This window comes from Watersipora subatra, chromosome 9, assembly GCF_963576615.1.
Source record: "Watersipora subatra chromosome 9, tzWatSuba1.1, whole genome shotgun sequence".
NCBI classification, from domain to species: domain Eukaryota; kingdom Metazoa; phylum Bryozoa; class Gymnolaemata; order Cheilostomatida; family Watersiporidae; genus Watersipora; species Watersipora subatra.
The window spans coordinates 56,259,925-56,280,298 of NC_088716.1; the positions used below are offsets into that span (position 1 = coordinate 56,259,925).

General features: G+C 36.9%; 1 protein-coding gene across 1 annotated transcript; it reads right to left on the reverse strand.

Annotated features, from left to right (window-relative positions):
• Nucleotides 1–278: 278 nt before the first annotated feature.
• On the reverse strand, nucleotides 279–20,168 carry LOC137405256 (uncharacterized). Its single transcript, XM_068091484.1, has 13 exons — nucleotides 20,076–20,168; nucleotides 14,816–14,994; nucleotides 14,245–14,317; nucleotides 13,893–14,016; nucleotides 13,162–13,306; nucleotides 10,054–10,261; nucleotides 8,303–8,417; nucleotides 5,829–5,950; nucleotides 4,100–4,198; nucleotides 2,533–2,634; nucleotides 2,060–2,188; nucleotides 1,133–1,263; nucleotides 279–602 (listed from the first exon to the last, which is right to left on the reverse strand). Exons 1-13 carry the CDS (start codon nucleotides 20,137–20,139, stop codon nucleotides 279–281), a joined length of 1,815 nt encoding a protein of 604 aa, XP_067947585.1. The 5' UTR covers nucleotides 20,140–20,168.
• Between the last annotated feature and the right edge of the window lie 206 nt (nucleotides 20,169–20,374).

Sequence of the window (20,374 nt, forward strand, 5' to 3'; positions counted from 1 at the left end):
AGCAAATGTATGATTATATGTAAAAAAAGAACTTTTTTTCCATATTGCAGCCAACTTAATTGCCACAGGCATACATATAACAAAAACATCCTAATAATAGAAGTCTCATGGAATCATCAGACAATATCAAATGATAAAAGTTATGCATTGCCTTTATAGTGATACTTAATAGCAAAAGTTATCCAACTCAGACTTCTGGTGCAGTAGGCATCTTCACTCTGAGCCTTGTCTTTACCTTCGGCCTCACCATCACTCTCACCCTCTTCCTAACCCTCCTCCTAATCTTCAGACTCACCAGTAATAAATGTACATTCCTCTTCTGGTTCTCTGTAGTGTTCTTTTGAGTTTTTGCTAATTTGATGTTTTCCATTATTTGTTTTGATGCCATTAGCGTTCATTCTTGAGGTCACACCTGAGCCAGCAGAGGTGAAGCTGTGAGCAGACATTTCTGGTCTTTGATTTTTTTCTGCCATAAATCCGTTCATCAGAGACTTGTTACTGGAGGTTATGTGAGTTGCATTGGCAGCACCAAACTCCTCAGTTTGATGAAAACACTGTTTGCCAGTTTGATCATCTGACCCTTGACTATTTTGCTGCTGAGCCTGAGAAGATACCCACACTGTATTAATTTCCGCATGAATCATAGACTGCCAAAGAACTGTGGGTGATAGAAAAAAATGAAACATTTGTCAGACGAACTGCAGATTCGGGACAAGTGAGACAGATTCCCACATGATTATTATTGCTTTAACTACTAACTGATGGAATGTTAACGGTGATAAAGGCTAACACGATATAATAAACATGCAACAGAAAAATAACAAAATATGATCAATTATAACTGCAAAATATTTCAAATCAAAATGATTAGCATGAATGTATATACTGTATGCAAACTATAAAATGTAAACTGCTACACCTCTTTTCAAATTTTTCAAGCACTATGTTATAAATATGACATTTACGTGTAAGTTCTAAATGTGATATCACTATGTCACAGAGTAAATCTAATTCAGGGTAACTATGACCAGATACAATAGTCATAAATAAACTATATCTACTATTATCATTTTTGCCCACAAGCTCGAAAAACTCTCACATGTCAAGAGAAAACTTAACGGAAAATGCAGACCTGTTGCGACGCAGTCTTGCTGTGCACCGTGGAGTTGCTGCCTTTCAATGACAAAGTATTATCTGTAGGTCTGTCCTTGTCATCATCATCTTCTCGGCCTGAAGATTTCATTTCCTGAAAGTCTTTACAACCTGAAACAGATTAGGAGAAAAATTTAATGACTGATCCGGTCCTTAGGAGAGAACGAGCAGAAGGAGAAAAATGACATTGCAGCAATAAGGATCAGCATAGAGATAACAGATGAGCTGATGGAATCTTTAACTAGCAGAGATTCCCCACAACAGCAGGTCTCTACTGCTTGATGGGTAGCACTCACTTATGTAGCAATACCAGCCTAGTAGTACCAGCCGAGTAGTACCGGCCTAGTAGTACCAGATTAGTAGTACCAGCCTAGTAGTACCGGACTAGTAGTACCGGACTAGTAGTACCGGACTAGTAGTACCAGACTAGTAGTGCCAGACTAGTAGTACCAGACCAGTAGTACCAGACCAGTAGTACCAGCCTAGTAGTACCAGCCTAGTAGTACCAGGCTAGTAGTACCAGACTGGTAGTAACAGCCTAGTTGTACCAGCCTTGTAGTACCAGACTAGTAGTACCAGACTGGTAGTAACAGCCTAGTTGTACCAGCCTTGTAGCACCAGACTAGTAGTACCAGACTAGTAGTACTGTTAGAGCTATGTAAAATTTAGAGGTGTTTTCAGATAGCATGTATACCAGAAATACCATGTATCAATGCAAATAAATATTCCTATCCAGCTTATCCACAATTTGTTTTAGTAACTCACCATCCATCGCAGGCTCAAGTCTTTAAAATACTTTTTCAAAACATTCCTCATATGTGTCAATTGAATTTCTAAAAATCTGGCTGCCAATGAGAGACAAATGTAGATGATACAGATATAAAATTCAAACATAGTGATCGCTCACCTTCTGACTTGGGTGCAGTTGGAGGCTTATGATGTGTCTGTGTAACAGCTTTGGTTGATACTGAGACAGAGTCAGCAATTGAGTCAGCATCAGTCAGAAAAATTGTCCCCTTTGCATCATCTGGTTTTGCTACAGATTAAAAGATATGAGATAGCAGCCAGCTGAGCAGCCAGGGGATGCATGAGATGTTATTGTCAGTATACAAAGATTAGTAATGAGCTTGCCATAAAGTGTTACAAACTCCGCTTTTTAAAATTGGGAAGCGGGATGAATTATTCAGAAGATTAAATAATAAAAAGGCAATTTATGCAGCTGGACCACTAGTGACTAGAGACCGATCAGCTGGTAGCTGACAGCTAATAAATTCAGATATATTGCTGCACTAACTGAGTGAACAAGCAACATAATCAGGTAGCGGGTAGTATGAAAGGGTGCCAAACTTAGAGCCATTTGTTAAACAGTGGGGCAAGTACCTGTAGGTTGAGATGGATGACTGACAGGAGTTGTCGTCTCTCGGTGCCTTATTGTAACAGCTGACACACTTCTTTCCAAAGTTTGCTGCTCCGTGTGAGACGCTTTACAAAAAAATAACAGCTAGTTTATTTAACAGTTAGTTTAGTTAACAAGGGTAGTTTAGTTAACAAGGGTAGTTTAGTTAACAAGGGTAGTTTAATTAACAAGGGTAGGTTGGTTAACTAGGGTAGTTTAGTTAACAAGGGTAGTTTAATTAACAAGGGTAGGTTGGTTAACAAAGGTAGTTTAGTTAACAAGGGTAGTTTAGTTAACAAGGGTAGTTTAATTAACAAGGGTAGGTTAGTTAACAAGGGTAGTTTAGTTAACAAGGGTAGTTTAGTTAACAAGGGTAGTTTAATTAACAAGGGTAGGTTAGTTAACAAGGGTAGTTTAGTTAACAAGGGTAGCTTAGTTAACAAGGGTAGTTTAATTACCAAGGGTAGGTTAGTTAACAAGGGTAGTTTAGTTAACAAGGGTAGTTTAGTTAACAAGGGTAGTTTAGTTAACAAGGGTAGTTTAGTTAACAAGGGTAGTTTAATTAACAAGGGTAGGTTAGTTAACAAGAGTAGTTTAGTTAACAAGGGTAGGTTAGTTAACAAGGGTAGTTTCCCAAAAATGATTTACTTGAAATTTATGTGGCTGACTTAAGCAAACATCAGACAAGCTGAGGATCCCACACTATTACCAATATGACTCCAATTCAATAAGATTACAATGCTTGACTAACGTTTACTAACATGTAGACTACAAATATTATATTGCAAAAATATTCATGCAAGTCAAAAATTATAATTACACATTTTGATGATTTTTGAAAGGAATAAATTAAATGCCCTACTAATTAATAAGGTGTAGAACTTTAACTAAACAAATTGCTTTTCAGTAGCACAGCGCGAAAAAAATGTGTTAAAAATTAAATTAAATTGTTTGAAAATGAATTTGCCAATAACACTTTTTTACATGTATCTTAATTACTGATAAATTCTAAGACCAGAATGAAACTCTTTTCTTCAGTTAAAAGTGTTATCTCTGCAATGGTTGTCAGCAAAATGCATTACCAGCCATAACGTGGCAGCTAGACTTTAACCAGTAATATGAGGTAAATATGTGTCTCCCCACAGCCTGCCAGGTATGCATGTAGCTGTGAACTGATATAGCTGATTTACACATGTGTATGCATCTATTAACCATCTGATATATGATGTCAGTTGGCAAGTTTAAGGATATAGTTTTCTGTTTCTATTTTTGTCCAAAAGAATGTCATGTGTCTGTAGCAGAACACATTGGTGTTGGGCAGCACTTTAAGGTTTAGGTCGCAAGTCTGTCACCGTGTGCGGCAATATCAGTCAATTTGCATTAGCCTGAGTAAATGTTGAAGCAGGTGAGATGAATTCGTACATACTTAAATGCTGTAGTCCTATAAGGGTTAAAAGACCGCTCTGGAATAACAGGTATTTGACAGTCGGCCCTCTTATTGGTTACTAGTAGTTTTAGTAAGACTAAAGTAAGTGAGAGTCAGAGACTAACCTTCCGAGTGAGTGGCTGACTGAACTCTGCTTGGCTTAGCCTGAGAATCAGGTGGTTGACTGCTGACAGCGATAGCACCAGCCTTATCTAGTTGAGTTACTGCAAAACATATGAACAAGTTATGTTAGATATTTACAGCACAGACTACAGCAGATGCAACAGATGTGTATACTGTGTAGTAAACAAAGCTAGGCTATGTATGACACGCAGAAACAAGTGCTTGTGCTATGAATACTGAACTGTGAAGCATGCGTGTGACATACACTATCAGGTGCTTGTGCCAAAGCATGTAGAACTGTGTCGCATAATATAACATACAGCAAAAGGTGCTTGTGTTGAGAGAAGAATTTTAGCAAAGGGTGTGTAGGTAAAAAGTAAAGAATTGAGATGCAGCACATAAAAATGCATTAGCAGGTGTCTGTGTCATGCATGAAGAACAGTGGTAAAATGGTTGGCATGCAACAGCAGGCAGGTGTCAAGAGCTCTACATTCATCCTGTAGACAACAAATTGAAATGAACAAATCAAGGAGTAATCAAAGCTTGCTAATCATGGCAAAAGACAAATATAGTTGAGAAAGTTTGGAATATATTTCAAACTGTTTACAATTATTCTGATTATTATTGCAATTAGAGTGCATCTGCTATAATCAAAGCAATTAATAAAAAGCTGGTTCAGGAGTCGCATGATATAATCCAAAATGCTTATATCATGCATACTTTGTAACAGCAGGAATCAATGTGAATGAAAAAGAAGAAATATTTTAGATAGAATAACAAATAGTCATCACAAAAAAAACATTATCAGCAAGGGAATCGCTGTGAGGCACCGTCAAAAGTTACGATCTGACAAGTTACATCTGATCACTTGCGCGGGTAATGTGGTAAATGCTTTGTAATACTGTAGCATAGTAGATTTACCTGCTGACTATACGCAGAGACTTGGTAAAATGAAAAGATCATACTGATAATGCCCGCTCTGTCAGCCATCAAAAATGCTCAAAATTCAATTCAGTCACAGAAAATAGGTTTGTAAAAACTGGAACAGCGTGATGACTATGGATACTAATTTTTAGCTAATGACCAAATATGGGCGTAGCTGTTTGTGAATGCTATATATAGGATACAAGCTTCCGCACTTACAGTTGTACTTATGTACCACTTGATTAATAAGGATTAATGTTTGATTTTATAAAATATCTGCAGGATAGTTATAAGCTATTGCAGAGCATGCAATACAGCAGCACACTTTTAGGTGGAGTGTTACAAGACTAGATCACATGCTGATATGAGGTGCCTCAGATGTAAGAAATAGTTCATACCATAGAAGATGCCTGTAAAATTGAAAGAAACATGACGAAACGTGTCTGCAACAAGTAACTTCATCATGTGCGATAGATGGAATACAAATAACATTTAGGAGACTTTCCAAGGCTGATGAATAATACCAATAATAATATTTACTATAATAAGAGCCGTGTCCATCTGTCCATCCAAGCCATGCTATGAGCGTTAGGAAAAAAGATTCCCTACCACGGGCATTAAACCCAGGGCTTCAGAATCTAAGGCAAGCACACTACCACCACACCACTTGATCACCTTGCAGCTATATGGAATAATTATGCATATAATTATCTACACAAAACGATCTCTCCCGACGCACAGGCCTGCTAGCATATTAGTAATAATAATAATAATGCGGAGAGATGGTAGCTCCAAATGTAAACTCACTGCTTGAGTATGGAGAAGGAGTCGGTTCCCTTTTAGTCGAAGAAGCTGAATCAGGAGTTTTAAGCTTCACTTTAGAAGCTGCAGAAGATTTTCGTCGTGTATCAACTTTAGAGCTGCCCTTCCTAGTAAATACAGTTGAAAATTTTGTTATACCCCTACGGCCTAGACACGTAATGAAACATCTAACTATAGCATTTAATCTACAGCCATCACAGCAGACGCATAACTATGACATCAGATACATAGACATGGCGAGTGTTTAGTCATAGCAGCAGTCAGAAGGCTGTACTACCAGAGGCTTATTTATAGCTTTAGGTACATAATCGTAACTTCAAAGACATCAATTTGGTATTGGAAACCCAGCTATTAGACTGGTCGCATGGCTGTTACATCAAAAAACTATCGAGTGACCATCTCAACCATATGTGATGGGCTAAAAAAGGAGAACATGAAAACAGAGGCAAGAATAAAGGATATTCAACAAGAGAAGAATAGAGCAGGAACTAGCTGAGAGTAAAATACAGAAATGAGGGAACATACGCTGAGTTGACTTTTGCAACCATCAAGATTTTTCTTCCAATAATGCTTACGACAAGTGACTGATCTAACTAGAAACGCTGTAGGTGTAGACATCGGCAACTCTGCCAAAAAGGAGTTGGTGGTCATCTTCCTTATCTCTTTGTGTTTTTCGCCTATATTCTTTATTTTGGAGTGAGTTTTGAACAGTTGTAGTGAGAAGCCTTTTACGCCATAGCCTGCCTTACAAACGCACGCCTTTTCCGCATGAATACATGTTTGGGGATAGTTCTTAGTATCAGGCACAGGTAACTTCTTTATCATTTTTGCTTTAACATTTCTGTTTCGTTCCTTGGGTGGACAAGGATAAATCGCCAGTTTACAGTCACTTGGGGCCAACGATGGTATTTTGACCTCTTGACCTTCCTTGTCTTCTGGTGAAGGTAGTTTCCTTGAACTCTCCCATAAATTGCTTGTTCCATCGGTCAAGCTCTCTGAGGGAAGCTTTTTCCGGCTGCTATCAAGCTTTGGGCTAGCGTATAAAATGCGCCCACCACTAGATGAACCGACTGATTGATCACACCTGTCAACGGATACGGATGAGATGGAGGCACCACTATCTGAACTCGGAAGTGGATCCAAATGCATCTCACGCAGATAATCTGAGGTGATTTGAAAAGGAATCGACACGCTCTCTCCTGACTCAATGCCTGAAGATGAAGGAATGTAGCCTAGTTCTGATACATCAGAAAGCAAGCTGATAGTAGATGTGGCAGCAGACGGCATCTTGTGTCGAGCCTTTCCTTGCCGATCCACATATCTTAAATAGGAGCAGTACTGAGCTTTTCTAAACTGAAGAGGTTTAGGAGAAAAGTAGACATTGAATAAAGGATGTGTTGGCTGCAGCAGAAGCAAACTTGGTGAATGTGGGTGAGACGACTCCATAGCAATTTGGACAGAAGGAGGCTTGACCATTTCCCTCTTCACAGGAAAACAATCACCTTTTGATTTGCCTTTAAGATGCTTTTGACAAACATCATGAATACGATTAGACCTTGTTGAAGAATAGCCTAAAGCATTACATCTGGTTGCTTGACTTTTTGCTTTCAATGCAGGGGCCTTCCCCTGACCTCTCTGGTTTTCTGAGTAGGCAGAGAGAGTATAGTTAGGACTAGAGTTGAAAGAAGGTTTTGCTGAAGATGACAATGGTTGAGAAATGCGTGTGTGATGAGAGGCTACAGAAGCACGGAACTGATAACTGCAAGAAGGAAATAGTGGAATAGCTACAATGCCAGTTCTGCATAACAACATTTGTCTTGTGTTTTTGTCTAGCAGCGCTAATTAGAGACAAGTAATCATAGGAATATGACAGAGAAAACTACAATGTTTGTCAATCTTGCACTGGCCACAATTAATAAAGATTTAACTGCATGCTAGTATAAAAATTTTTGTTTCTAATCTGAGATTTAGTTTCTGAAAATGGTGGTACAAAAGAATTAGTTCGAGAAAATCCATTAAATTTACGCAACACGCATCTAATATATTTTTCAAGACTGGTTAAATTATTTTTTAGGAATTGTCTAACCTCTCATTTGCTACAGAGTTGCTCTCAATGCATTAAGTTTATCATTACAGTTTCACTAACAAGATTCAACCATCGTAAATCTGAGAAACAAAAAAGAGAAATTTATTTTATCAAAATAATTCAATTTAAAAAATCTTGCGAATGAACAACTATTGCGAACTGACTCGTTTGTGCACAAACATTATTTCTCAAAGCTGACTCATGGGTGCTTTTGAAAGTAACAGAGAAACACACACTATAACGCCTAATAAAAAAATTTGAGGCGATATACAAGACTAAAACTGGAGCAAGAACACAATTCACACTACAATCTATTTCAGCTATTATGCTCGTCTTACCTGTATTCAATCTATAGTAACTATGTAACTCCTACCTTGATCCATAGTGCACTGTTGAGATATCCTTCAAGGCAGCATTCTTCTTTATGACATCATCAAGCTGCTTCTGAAGTTTAGCTTTCATGGGACTCGGGCCAAACTGCCGCTGGTCTAAAAGTAAGAACAAATCAGCAGTTAACAAACAGATATGATAACCTGATATTTAACGGTAGAATGGTATAGACCCTTGGTAAATGTTGATAAATGAGAATTCAGATACAGCTGATTGTAGAGTTAAACTAGAAATTCCACTGTCATACAGCCCTTGACCAAAGTGATATTGGAAAAAAGAAAGGGTACTGATGGTTGAGAAATGCAATATTAGCAATCAAATGGCACTGCAGTGCAATAGGATAACTGCAATGGTAGCTGTAATGTACTGGGTGTGGGTGTTATTATATACAACAAATAGCAATAATGAAAGGAAAAGATTATATGTTTTTATCTCTCCCCCTGCAATAGGAGAAATGCAATATTGGCCAGTATTACAAGTAAAATGCACTGACATTATTAGAATAACCAATATTATTAATATAGTAATAATATAAAACTAATGCACAGTTTTGTTTACATTTCAAAACGTCATAGCTAACAATATCACGAAGTTGTGATATTTATATAGATTTTTATCAAATCTGTACTACGTAGTCATCGTTCTGTAGTCATCCAAACTTATAATTAATTATTGTAATAATCTCATAAGAACCGTTAGAAAAAATATCATCGTCATTTATTTTACTTACACTGCGTTGGACATCAGTTAGAATTCCAAAGTACTCAAGTTTCCAAAATGTCAGTTACTTTGAAATCGGCAAAAATGAAACGATTTCAGTGCTCCTACGTTAATTACAGAAACCTTCGGCAATGCTATAGACTGGTGAAATGTGCACGTTATTTCTTTCGTGAAATGCGCACGACTTAATCATTCTATTCTCTGTCACTCGGCGTTTTAATTTCTGGTATTAACTTTGATAAAAGTGAAGATTAGCAAGTTTTAATAACGACTTTCGGCCAAATAAATCTGTCTATTTATGTATAATCCGATCAGATGGGTTAGTTTTAGGAATTTGCGGTAACCTTTCAAAGGCTTGGTAACATTTTTAAATAGGTTTATATGCGTTTTGTATCATTATTATACTTAAACGACTTTACAAAAAAATAGTTAAATTTGTTGATAAGATTTTGTTACAAGGGTTTGGTGACGGCCGTTAACGGATAATTTTTCGGGAGTTGTGTGCACATGTGCATTTATCATAAATTTCCCAAACCAATCGCTTCGCTCATGTTTGGTCGTGGGAATATTTTTTTGTGTATTTTGCAGAAGGCATGCTAAAGAACATCGCTAAAAGAATGCTAAAGAACATTCCTTGCCTTCTAGCTTAATTCATGATAACAAGCTAAACTCTCAGCTAATGGTATATTCCAAAATAAAATGCTTTGGGAATACTGTTTATTCGGAAATTTTGCAGATACCAGTTTTAACTTATTTTTTATAAAAAAGGTTCATGGAATTACATTTGTATTATTTTGAGTGCTTGTCATTGTCTGATTATTTAAATAGAAATTGGAAATTGATGATTAAAAAAATGCATTGATTTAATAAAATATGTTTTATTTACGCATCTTTTGTCAGATATCAATTCTTTTATTGTTACATCTACTGGCAACAGAGAAAAAACCAGAGAAGTTGCCTGCTCTTACAACATAGTTGAGCCATTATTTAAACATAAAACAAAAGTAGCCTAACCTGCCTGGACTCCTTGACAGTCATTAATGGATGGGCCGGTAACATTTACAGTGTTCAATGGTTTGAGTCTGGCCTTCAGGAGCTTGGGCTCTCTCGGCTGAGAAGACACATTTGGAGTTTTCTCTCTCTGGTTAATGTACCTGCCAACCTCCATTGTTGCAAGAATAGTAGAATTTTTCAGTTCCTCTCCTGGAGACACTGGTAGTCTCTATGAATGAAAATACTGTAATCAGGTTGTTTGTCGATGTATGAAGAGGATAAACATAGTGTCTATGAATTCACTGAGTATTATATGAGATGTGTCTATGGATACAATGAGTATTATATGAAGTGTGTCTATGGATACAATGAGTATTATATGAAGTGTGTGTATGGTTACAATGAGTATTATATGAAGTGTGTCTACAGATACCATGAGTATTCTATGAAGTGTGCCTTGTTTGTGTGTTTTGTTTGAGCTTCATTAGTACATGCACTTTCAACGATCACTGTATTACTACTAACGGGCAAAGGAGCAACAACAGTGCATGCTGGGTAGACAAACAAAAATACATGGAGCAGACAACTTCCATAAAAACCAAAGCGACGACAGGTTACACAGAACATCTTCAACATTATATATGTATACAATAATAAGACAGAGCATGGTACTTATTGATATTCATGAATATAATGCAGGATAATACAGGAAGTGTATAAGAGTACCAGATACCGGGTGTGTATGGAGTACATAGACACAAAACTAACAATTATAACAACAATAATAACATAAGTGTGTATTTGCTTGATCAGAGTCATGCGTTTGCTTGGCTTAGACCTGTTTTAGTTTTGCTTTCACATTGGGAAATAAGAACAACCAAGTAAATATGTAAACGCAAACCCAGTTACCCATGATACCACCTTCAATTCATGCCGGCTTCTAATATTTATAGCAGTCTAAACTTTATATATTGACAGTTACCATAAATGAATAATGAGAGAAGACCAAACAAGGCGTACTGGTGGAGAAAATATATCATAAATCTAAAAATTGCGCAAAGATATTTCAATAAATGTACCCTTTCCTAACAGAAAATCAATGAGTATATTATGTAGGAGCAAGCATGCGCTACTACCAATAGCCTGGTAAACCTACCTGGTGAAAACTCTACCTGGTGTGCATAATCAATTAAAAATTTTGTGCAAGGTTTTGGCTCTCGAAGAGAAAATATGGAAAAATCAGATAAAGATTTGTTTAAGACAAGCTCAGTTCAGTAGAACAAATTGCCATGAAATATAATGAGTTTATAACTCCGTAGAAAAAGAATCTGTTGGCAGAAAAAGACTTGCCACCAAGAGCATTGCAATCAGCGCAGTGACTAAACTAGAAAGAGAGAATGAAAGATGAAACACATGCTAAATGAATCTCAACAAGTAATCAGAGTCTATCCCAAAAATTCTTCAGAGATTCTTAATCTTCAGCTTAGAACACATTAAACTTTAGATTGTAATGTGCTAGTTGAACATCCTCTGAAGTATCTACAGTATCTTGAAGGAACCATAGACTGAAAGTGTTACAGCCGGTGTCTAAGCTCTCTAAATTCATGTCTAAGAGCAGGTGTCTAAGATCTCTTAGTTCGTTTAAATTACATGAAGCTAGAATTGGATTCCAGTATGGGAAAAGCAACTGCAGGATGTGCCTATTCAGCAGTAGAAGACAACTCCAAAATAATATGTGCTACACTTGCCAGTTTTATCACTAATATTTCCATTAGCCATTAGAAACTGGGAGAGATGTAAGCCTAACAAAGCACTGACACATACCCAAACATCCTCCAGGCTAAGGTGATAGGATGGCTGTTCAACATAAATGCTAATAGAAAAATTGCAACCATGGTTACCAGAATCAATATAATATAACAATCAAACATGGACAAACCATGATTGCAGTAAACATGTGAATACTACCGGATTGTGAAGTAGTGCATTGTATGGTGATACAGCTAGCAGACATGATGGGTACATATATTTGATGGCAGGACAGATTCATGGTAGAGTATTAAGGAAACTGTTTGCATTTAAACAATGTTTAAATCCGCTATAGCTAATTCCCCGCACTACAGTGTCGATGGAGGGGAACAAATGACAAACTTAATTGTATGATAAAACAGCATCTGAACAGCTAACTATTAATACCGCATGATAACTGCAAACAATAGGATGCAGGCCGTTTACTAGTCCATAGTACTCCAGTTCTTTTACACAACCAGAAACATTGAGAATATTTGTAGCAATCAAATCAGGTCTTAGCAAATGATACATGCAGATGAACGATTAACAAAACTGCAAATTTCAAAAGATTTGCCTAATGATTCGGTTAGTATATTACATGAACAGAGCATAGAAAGCATTAACATGAGTAGTGTAATGGCCTATAAAAATATTCATAGAGGTAAACTTATTGAGCAATGATAGCAACATTCTGGTAATCAAAAGATAATAGCTGGGCACGGGCAAACAATAGTAGAAACGAAAAACTTAAACCAGCGTATAAAGGACCTACCGACTTGTCATCCGAGTAAGATGACAAAGCCAGCAACAGAACCGTAGTGGGCTAGCCTCAATTCCAAGCAAACCAACCATTTGAAGCATTGGTTGTACCAAACTAGAATAAAGTCGACAACAATGTGTGTAGGAGAGGACAACCAATAGTGCATATAAAGGAACAAACTATAATGTCTGTAAAGAGGTGGATCAAGCGACAGAGAGGAAAGAGTACAGGAACATCGCACAAGGGCACTTACAGTTTCTGTAGCGGAGCTGCACTTTGATGGAGAGTTGAAGACCATGCTGGCCACAAACTCATCCATGGTGTCAAGCAGGTGCTGCTCAAACTAACCAACAAGAAATGTCACAGTAGTGATTATCAAAGTACAGCTTTATTGTGTCAAGTCGCAACAAGTGCTTGCTAGGGTTTCCTCAGTAGCCAGCTTTAGGGTTTGCCATAGTGATTATCAGTGCTGACCCAAATTTATAGCAGTGATGACTTTAAGCACATATTAAGTTAATATCAAGTTTTTTACCGCTATAATTAATTTGAAAAAATACCACAATGTTTGATTTACTCACAGCAGCTGGGTCAGATCTAAAAGCCTCGTGAGAGAGGTTTTGTTTGAATGGGTTGTGAATGTAAGTGTTCTCCCTTGGTGCTATGGTAGGCGGTGGAGCAACAGGAAGTGGTGTGTATCCTCCGGTAGAATAACGACCTTTGCCACTGTGAACAGATTCAAATGTGCAGAGAATTTTGTTACAAAGAGCAATGTTGAGCTCATAAAAAAACATAAAAAATACTGCTATGATATTATTTGCCGAGTCAAAATGAAATGCTGAAGTTTTTAATCTTTGGCGAAAAGCATTTTAAGTTGTATTGCTAGCTTTGGGCTATATTCTATAAAGCAGTGGTGTACATATGCCTTTTCATAGCCAAACAAGAATTGAGCTAATCCAGACAGGGCGGTTATCGTTACTGTTGAAAAGGCAGACGACAAAAAAACAGTTTTATATTTAGCAATTTTTGTTTACCTGGTTTTTGAGCAAAACAAACTTTATTGCAAAATAAAGTTCAATTGAGAGTACAGTTGCTGTTTTTGATGAAATGTAACGATGAAATTAAGGACTTTTGAAAAGTTGGAAAAAGTAGAGTTGAATACCAACCTCTGTGAACAAACTCGCACGATACATTTTAAAACTCACAACAACAATGATTAATAAAACCTTCACCTTCATACACCTGTCTGGCACTTGCAAACTTACCACCCTGAAGGCTGCTATTTAACACAGCTGTTATATTTAAAACTCACCTTCCAGTTCTGCTGACCCTAGACTTATTCCTATTACTGGGTGGAGCGCTGTAAACCGTTGACTGTCTCTGTTGCAACTTTCGCGTGTTCACGGCTGATACTGTCCTCACTTGTCTACTGGAAGCTGTCAATACACAATAACTTGTGACATCACATCTTTTGCCTAATTTCTGATTAGCAACCAGTTAGTAGCATTTTATCTTCATAAGTGATTATAACAAAAAATAATTATCAAACCTTCATATGACCTAAGCACCCTGGTCAGTTTAACTAAGAAAATCTAGAGAAAGAGTCAAACAAAGAAAGTATAATAAGATCGTAACAATCGTAGCAACTAAAAAAATAAACACACCTGGTTGTTTCTGTCGCCCAACATACTGGATATGTTCCTGTTTTGTCTCTCCAATAGTAAGAAAAGCTTTGGGCTAAAATTTATAAAAATCAAATTTTTGTTCCGAGGCTATGACTAGTCATATGACAAAAAGGCTGTAGTCCTGAGGCTATGAATGATTATATAATAGACATAGGAGAAAGACTGTAGTTCTGAGTCTATGACTTATCATATAATATAATAGACATAATAAAAAAACTGTAGTCCTGAGGCTATGACTGATCGTATCAGAAACATGGAGAAAAACTGTAGTCCTGAGGCTATGACTGATCGTATAATAGACATAATAGAAAAACTGTAAGCCTGAGGCTATGACTGATTGTATAATACAATAGACATAATAGAAAAACTGTAGTCCTGAGGCTATGACTGATCATATTAGAGACATTACAGAAAGACTGTAGTCCTGAGGCTATGACTGATCATATTGGACAGCAAATGGTAATACGGTAACCTTTAATAGAACAATAAGTAAACAAAAGCTACAGAACTTCCTAGACGCCACAACTCGTGACTTTAGTCTAAATTTTACCTCAATGCCCTTTCTCGGCGCAGCACGCGAATGTTCCTCACGGTAGATAAGATCTGTTGGCTGCAGTTTAATGGAAGGCTGAAATGACTTGTACTGTTTAGGTGCGATAGAAGTGGCAGTGCATGAGTTAACCGCATTGACCTCTAAGTCATATTCTTCATAATCACACTCAGTTCCATCTACAACAATAGCAGATGTCCAAATACTATTCATGGTTGCGCTCAAGTTCCTCCAGTAGGTGTACAAAAATCAGAATACAATATTTTTAAATTTTGATTTTAAAAATAATTAAATTACGCATAAAATTTTACCTTCATTATGGAAAACAAAAATTATCAGAGGATTTGCCAGTTTTTTTAAATAGAATTACCAGCCATGGTAAAACAGCTTCTTGTAATGCATTAAATGCTACAGAATTGAAAAATATAAAGGTTTCAAATAAATGTCTTACAAGAAATCATTGACACAAAGTTAATAAATTGAGCTCTATATCCATTATTCATTTATCATCCATCTTCAAGGTCTATAAATTTGTTTAAGATAAAGTATGAAGTCAGTGACAATGGAATTATAACGCCACACATTATAACGCCACATAAATGCTAGCCTGGTCTAAGAACCTATCTGGTCACGGCTACTGCTATACTGTTATCTCTGTGATTTTTAAAAGTGCAGTAATGTTACCAGAGCTGCAAGGTAGAATGATTTTATGATACGTACTGTTGTCTAAACAATCATGCTAATCGCAGGAGAAACATTACAAAATGGCCAAAAAATGATTTACATGCATCTACATGCAAATTATACATTTCTTGCATCTGAAGCTAATAGAAAGCTGCGGAGTGAGCTGATAATTATCCTGTGTGCAGTTGAGTAATAAAACAAAGCAAACCAATTAAGAAAAAATTTGTTGCTGATAGGACATAGACAGTGTTAGTTTCCTGTATACAGTGCTACATGGAAATAGTGAAACACATCTCCGCCTATATGTATGCTTTACCATAACTTTAGTATAGACTTCCATATGATGATCAAGTCTCAGTACAATACAAGCAGTTTAAAAACTTTTGGTTATAGAGAGTACTCGATACACAGAAAATTCCCATCCAGTAATTGTAACCTTATAGTCACCTTAGTTTATACATTCTCTTGACTCAATCACTATGTTTCCATGGTGCGCAGTACTGCGAAGCAGCTCCCTCCGAAGTCGAGGGGATTGTACGCATAGAGTTATCTCCCCCTAGAGTGATAACTACCCTAGAGTTTCCGGTGCCATCAAGGAGCGTTTAGGCCACGCCCATTTTTTGTGCTAGTCGCTCGTAGTGATTGGCAGAACAATAACATCAGCCATGAGAATGATCATGAATTTGCACAGTTAAGATAGTAATAATTGCTCATATTAAAAAGATGATGATTATAGTTTATTACTCCAATATATGCTTATCATTTAAAGCCATTCAATACTTACATAACTTGCAAAGACACTGAATAGACAGTGTTAAGTAAGTGAGTTAATGCAATCAGTTACTCATAGATAAGATAGATGGTCATACTGGGGTTGTATTACATTAGTTTGATGGAAAGCTAATTGACTGCTATCAACCATGAGCTGTACTACCCGGCGTTGCTCGAGTAATAAAGAAGTCTTTGGACAGAAAATTTATTTTTACATATAACATACTGTATACAACATTTACCATTTTAACTTTTAAACTCTATTCCCTGGTTGCAAATTGGAACTGTAAATGTTAGGCAACTCGTTATGAACACCTGGGAGTTTGGGGGGCGGTGGCGGCCCCCAATGGGGTTCGGGGCAGCGCCCCGAAGCTTTAGACCTTTTAAGCATCAACAACCCTCAAAGTATGCATAAAGGCAATCAATTGTAAGTATCAAAATCTATATAAGTATATTGTTTATGGTTCATAGTAGGCAAAACGTTTTTTTTATTCAACGACCAATATAAAACTCATGACACTACAGATTTCTGTAAGGGACATTGACAGAACAAGAGCTATTACTTATTTATTGCAATAGCTCTAGTTCTGTCAATGTGTCGATGACACAAATATTTCATAACTGATTCTGTATCTCTTTCAATATCTTTATATATGTAAAATATTAGAAGATTATTTAGCCGAGCCTGCTCCATGGTGCTCCTCGTTGATGTTTTGATTCGCTTCAATGCAGAAAAGGATCTCTCACTCACTACATTACTGGCAGTCAAAACCAATACTAGATTAGTGAGCCTGGAAATTAGGGAAAATGCAAGTTTGGGGTCTTCACACCCTTTCACCCCAATTAAAAGCAATAAAGTTCAGTTTATAAGTCTTAACAAAGTCTTACAAGATCACTCATTTGGCGAAATCACCACGGAGACATTAGTAGTAGAATGCTAGTAGCTAATAGATTAGTTAATGGAATTTCCAACCGGTCTTGGAATTTCCAACTTGGAAATCCCAAGTGAATGAGCTTAGAACGTAATTCTTAGTACATAGCCGCCGACAATCACTAAAAAGTTGGGGCGGCTCAGCCGCCCAGCCGTTCCAGAGAAGACGGGCCTGTTCTTTAGTACTGCTATTTCTTCTACGTTTGCTTCGCTTATTCTATGACTGTGATCATCACATTAACAGTATGCCAAATGGTAGTTTTTGTGCAGCCTTTGGCTGCTCCAATTCTAGTAGCAAGACACCAGACAAAAAGTTCCATGGGTGAGTCGTTGTAGTTTAGTTTTGTCAAGTTACTCATTCATTTTTTCCGGTATATTTTATATTCACACAATAATATCATCAGTAGTTGAAATTAAAAAGGCTTGATTTAGCTGTATCAACAACTGAAATGAATGATCAAAGGTGTACCTAGAGAGATGATTGATTTGAATCATGTCCCTTGTTCTATCAATCATTGTTATGGTGTAGTAGGTATGCAAGCAAGTCAGTTACTTGTTTGATTCTGAACCCTCACTACCCTTTGTCTGTGTCCTTCCACTACCAGCCACTGGAGTTGATTACTGTTAGTTTGTGTTATCTATGACCTAATGCGACTGACCCTCCTTTATTTGTCACTCATTCACTATTCAGTTAATTTTTTATAATGTATACAGATTCCCGCTGAAGAATGAGAAGATGGCAAATAGATGGGTTCTTGCAACCAAGAGAGTAAATTTAAAACTTACTCCGTCAACCAAATTGTGCTCAGATCATTTCACAGATGCTGACTACACAGGTCCTCCAAAACAATCAAGATTGTTTCCAACTGCTGTTCCTACTATCTTCAACTTCCCAGAACACATGCAGGTTAGTTTGTTACGAACAGTGTTATCATCCAAAATAGACTGTGCATGTAAAGCTTCTTGATTCTTTATAAATGCTTTTATGTATGCACTCGGTTTGGCTTAGATCTTTGGTATTCTTGTAGTGTATCCATACCAGGTGGAGACCCATGAATTATCACGGAATTATTAACATAATTTTTAATATTGATCGCCCAAGACGCAAACTACATAGTATTAGTTTAATACAATGCTTATGTCCTTAGCCGAAGAAATCTCAACCAAGGAAAAAGAGACCACTCTCGAGCTCTGGTGATGAGACAGTAGAAGACTCCGCAACAGCTAGCTTTATTGACCCATCTCCCTCTATAGCATCAGAACATGACTACTTTGCTGATAAAGGTTTGCAAAATCACTATTGCAGTAGTCATCATACCATGACCAATTAAACGCATGACAAAAGTATTCATTTATGTTACTTGTCGGAGTCATCCTGCTCAACAAATATTAGTTGGAAAAAATATAATCCATCATCATGAAAGTTACGTGGCAGTAAATCTATTTTGTATAAAGGTTATTATTATTAATATGCGAGTCTGTTTGGATAAAACTGGCTGTGATTTTAGATGAATCTCTGACTGATAACGACTGATAATTTATAAACACCAGTAATATATATATATACATGTGTATGTATTGGGATGCAGTATCTGAGTATCTATCTACTGATTTCATTAACTCACTTAACACTGTCTATTCAGTGTCTGTGCAAGTTATGTAAGTATTGAATTGCTTTAAATGATAAGCATATATTAGAGTAATAAACTATAATCATCATCTCTTTAATATGAGCAATAATTACTATCTTAACTGTGCAAATTCATGATCATTCTCACGGCTGATGTTATTGTTCTTGTCAATCACTACGAGCGACTAGCACAAAAAATGGGCGTGGCCTAAACGCTCCTTGATGGCACCGGAAACGCTCGTGTTGTTGAATGCACAGTTATCACTCTAGGGGGAGATAACTCTATGATTGTACGTTTCCATGCTGCGCAGTGGTTTTCAGCAAATACCGCAAATTAGCCAGAGAAGAGAAATTGTATAAATCGAATCGCCTGATGGAGAAATATAAATGATCACGGATACCGAACGTCATAAACGATGTTTTTTATGATTCTGTCGTCATTATACTTGTATTTACAATACACATTCACAAGGTTTTACAAATCTTAACACACTTTTTACATAGTATTATATTTTTAATAAGTATTTTTAAGTAATATATTATTTAAACGTTAATTTAGGACTTGCCACCTATTTTTCGAAAAGTGTTGGCATCACGGGCTAGCCGGGTCACGCACTCAAGGATTTTCGCCACACACATACAAAACAAAAACAACATGCTGTTTTTGTTTTGTATGTGCGTGGCGAAAATCCTTGAGTGCGTGACCCGGCTAGCCCGTAGTTGGCATCGATGACAAAGTCCAGGAAAGTAATCACCTCATCATCCTCGTGAATGCAGACCATAATTAAATTTAGGTGAAAGAAGATCGGAAGAATAGTAAGAAAACAAGATTAGCAGGACAACCTTTGTACTAATTTATGGCCCTCGAAGAATTCGTCTCCACGGCATGAGAGCTATGCGCAGCCACTGCGCAGTCGCTGTTTCCTTGCTGCGAATTTGCACTGGCTTCGCACTGATCAGTGCGCAGTGATTTCAGTGCGAAGACGCTGTTTCCATGATTCGGAGATAGCGCAACTCCGAAGCACTGCGCATCATGGAAACATAGTGAATAGTTAAAATAACATAACTTGATAAAAATAGGAAGACTTCTATTGTGGTAAGTATCCAAGTTGGTTGTATTATAAACTAATTAAACATTTGATTATACAAAAGAAACTATGTTCTACAAATCATATGTAAAAGGAACATGCTGTTCATATTTACCTACACAACATATTATGTTATGTGATAAAGCATTACTGTACCTGCACTAGATAGATTGTCCAAGGGTGGAGGAGAGAGCCCATAATTATTGCTTGCGGAATCCATTGTATGATTTGAGCCACCGAGATACTCTGTAACAAAAAATTACGAGCTATGTTCAGTTATATCATTAGGTCAGTTAGATTTGGATGTCTATTAAGTCAGGAGTTAAAGGTAATTGGAGGGTTAGTGAGACTAAAAGTGTGTTTTATGCTAGAGAAGGACACTGACATCAAACTAATTCAATTTCTAAATGTTTAGTTATCTTATTCATACATGTATAATAACTAAACATATCATA

Bases quoted from the DNA above. Each gene is read 5' to 3' on its own strand.
- LOC137405256 (XM_068091484.1), bottom strand. From the start codon at position 20,139: ATGGATTCCGCAAGCAATAATTATGGGCTCTCTCCTCCACCCTTGGAC. The intron at 13,307-13,892 runs GTGAGTTTTAAA...ATCTGTTCACAG, and splicing joins AGGGTCAGCAGAACTGGAAG to TGGCAAAGGTCGTTATTCTA. The intron at 2,635-4,099 runs GTTAGTCTCTGA...TTTTTTGTAAAG, and splicing joins GTCAGCCACTCACTCGGAAG to CGTCTCACACGGAGCAGCAA.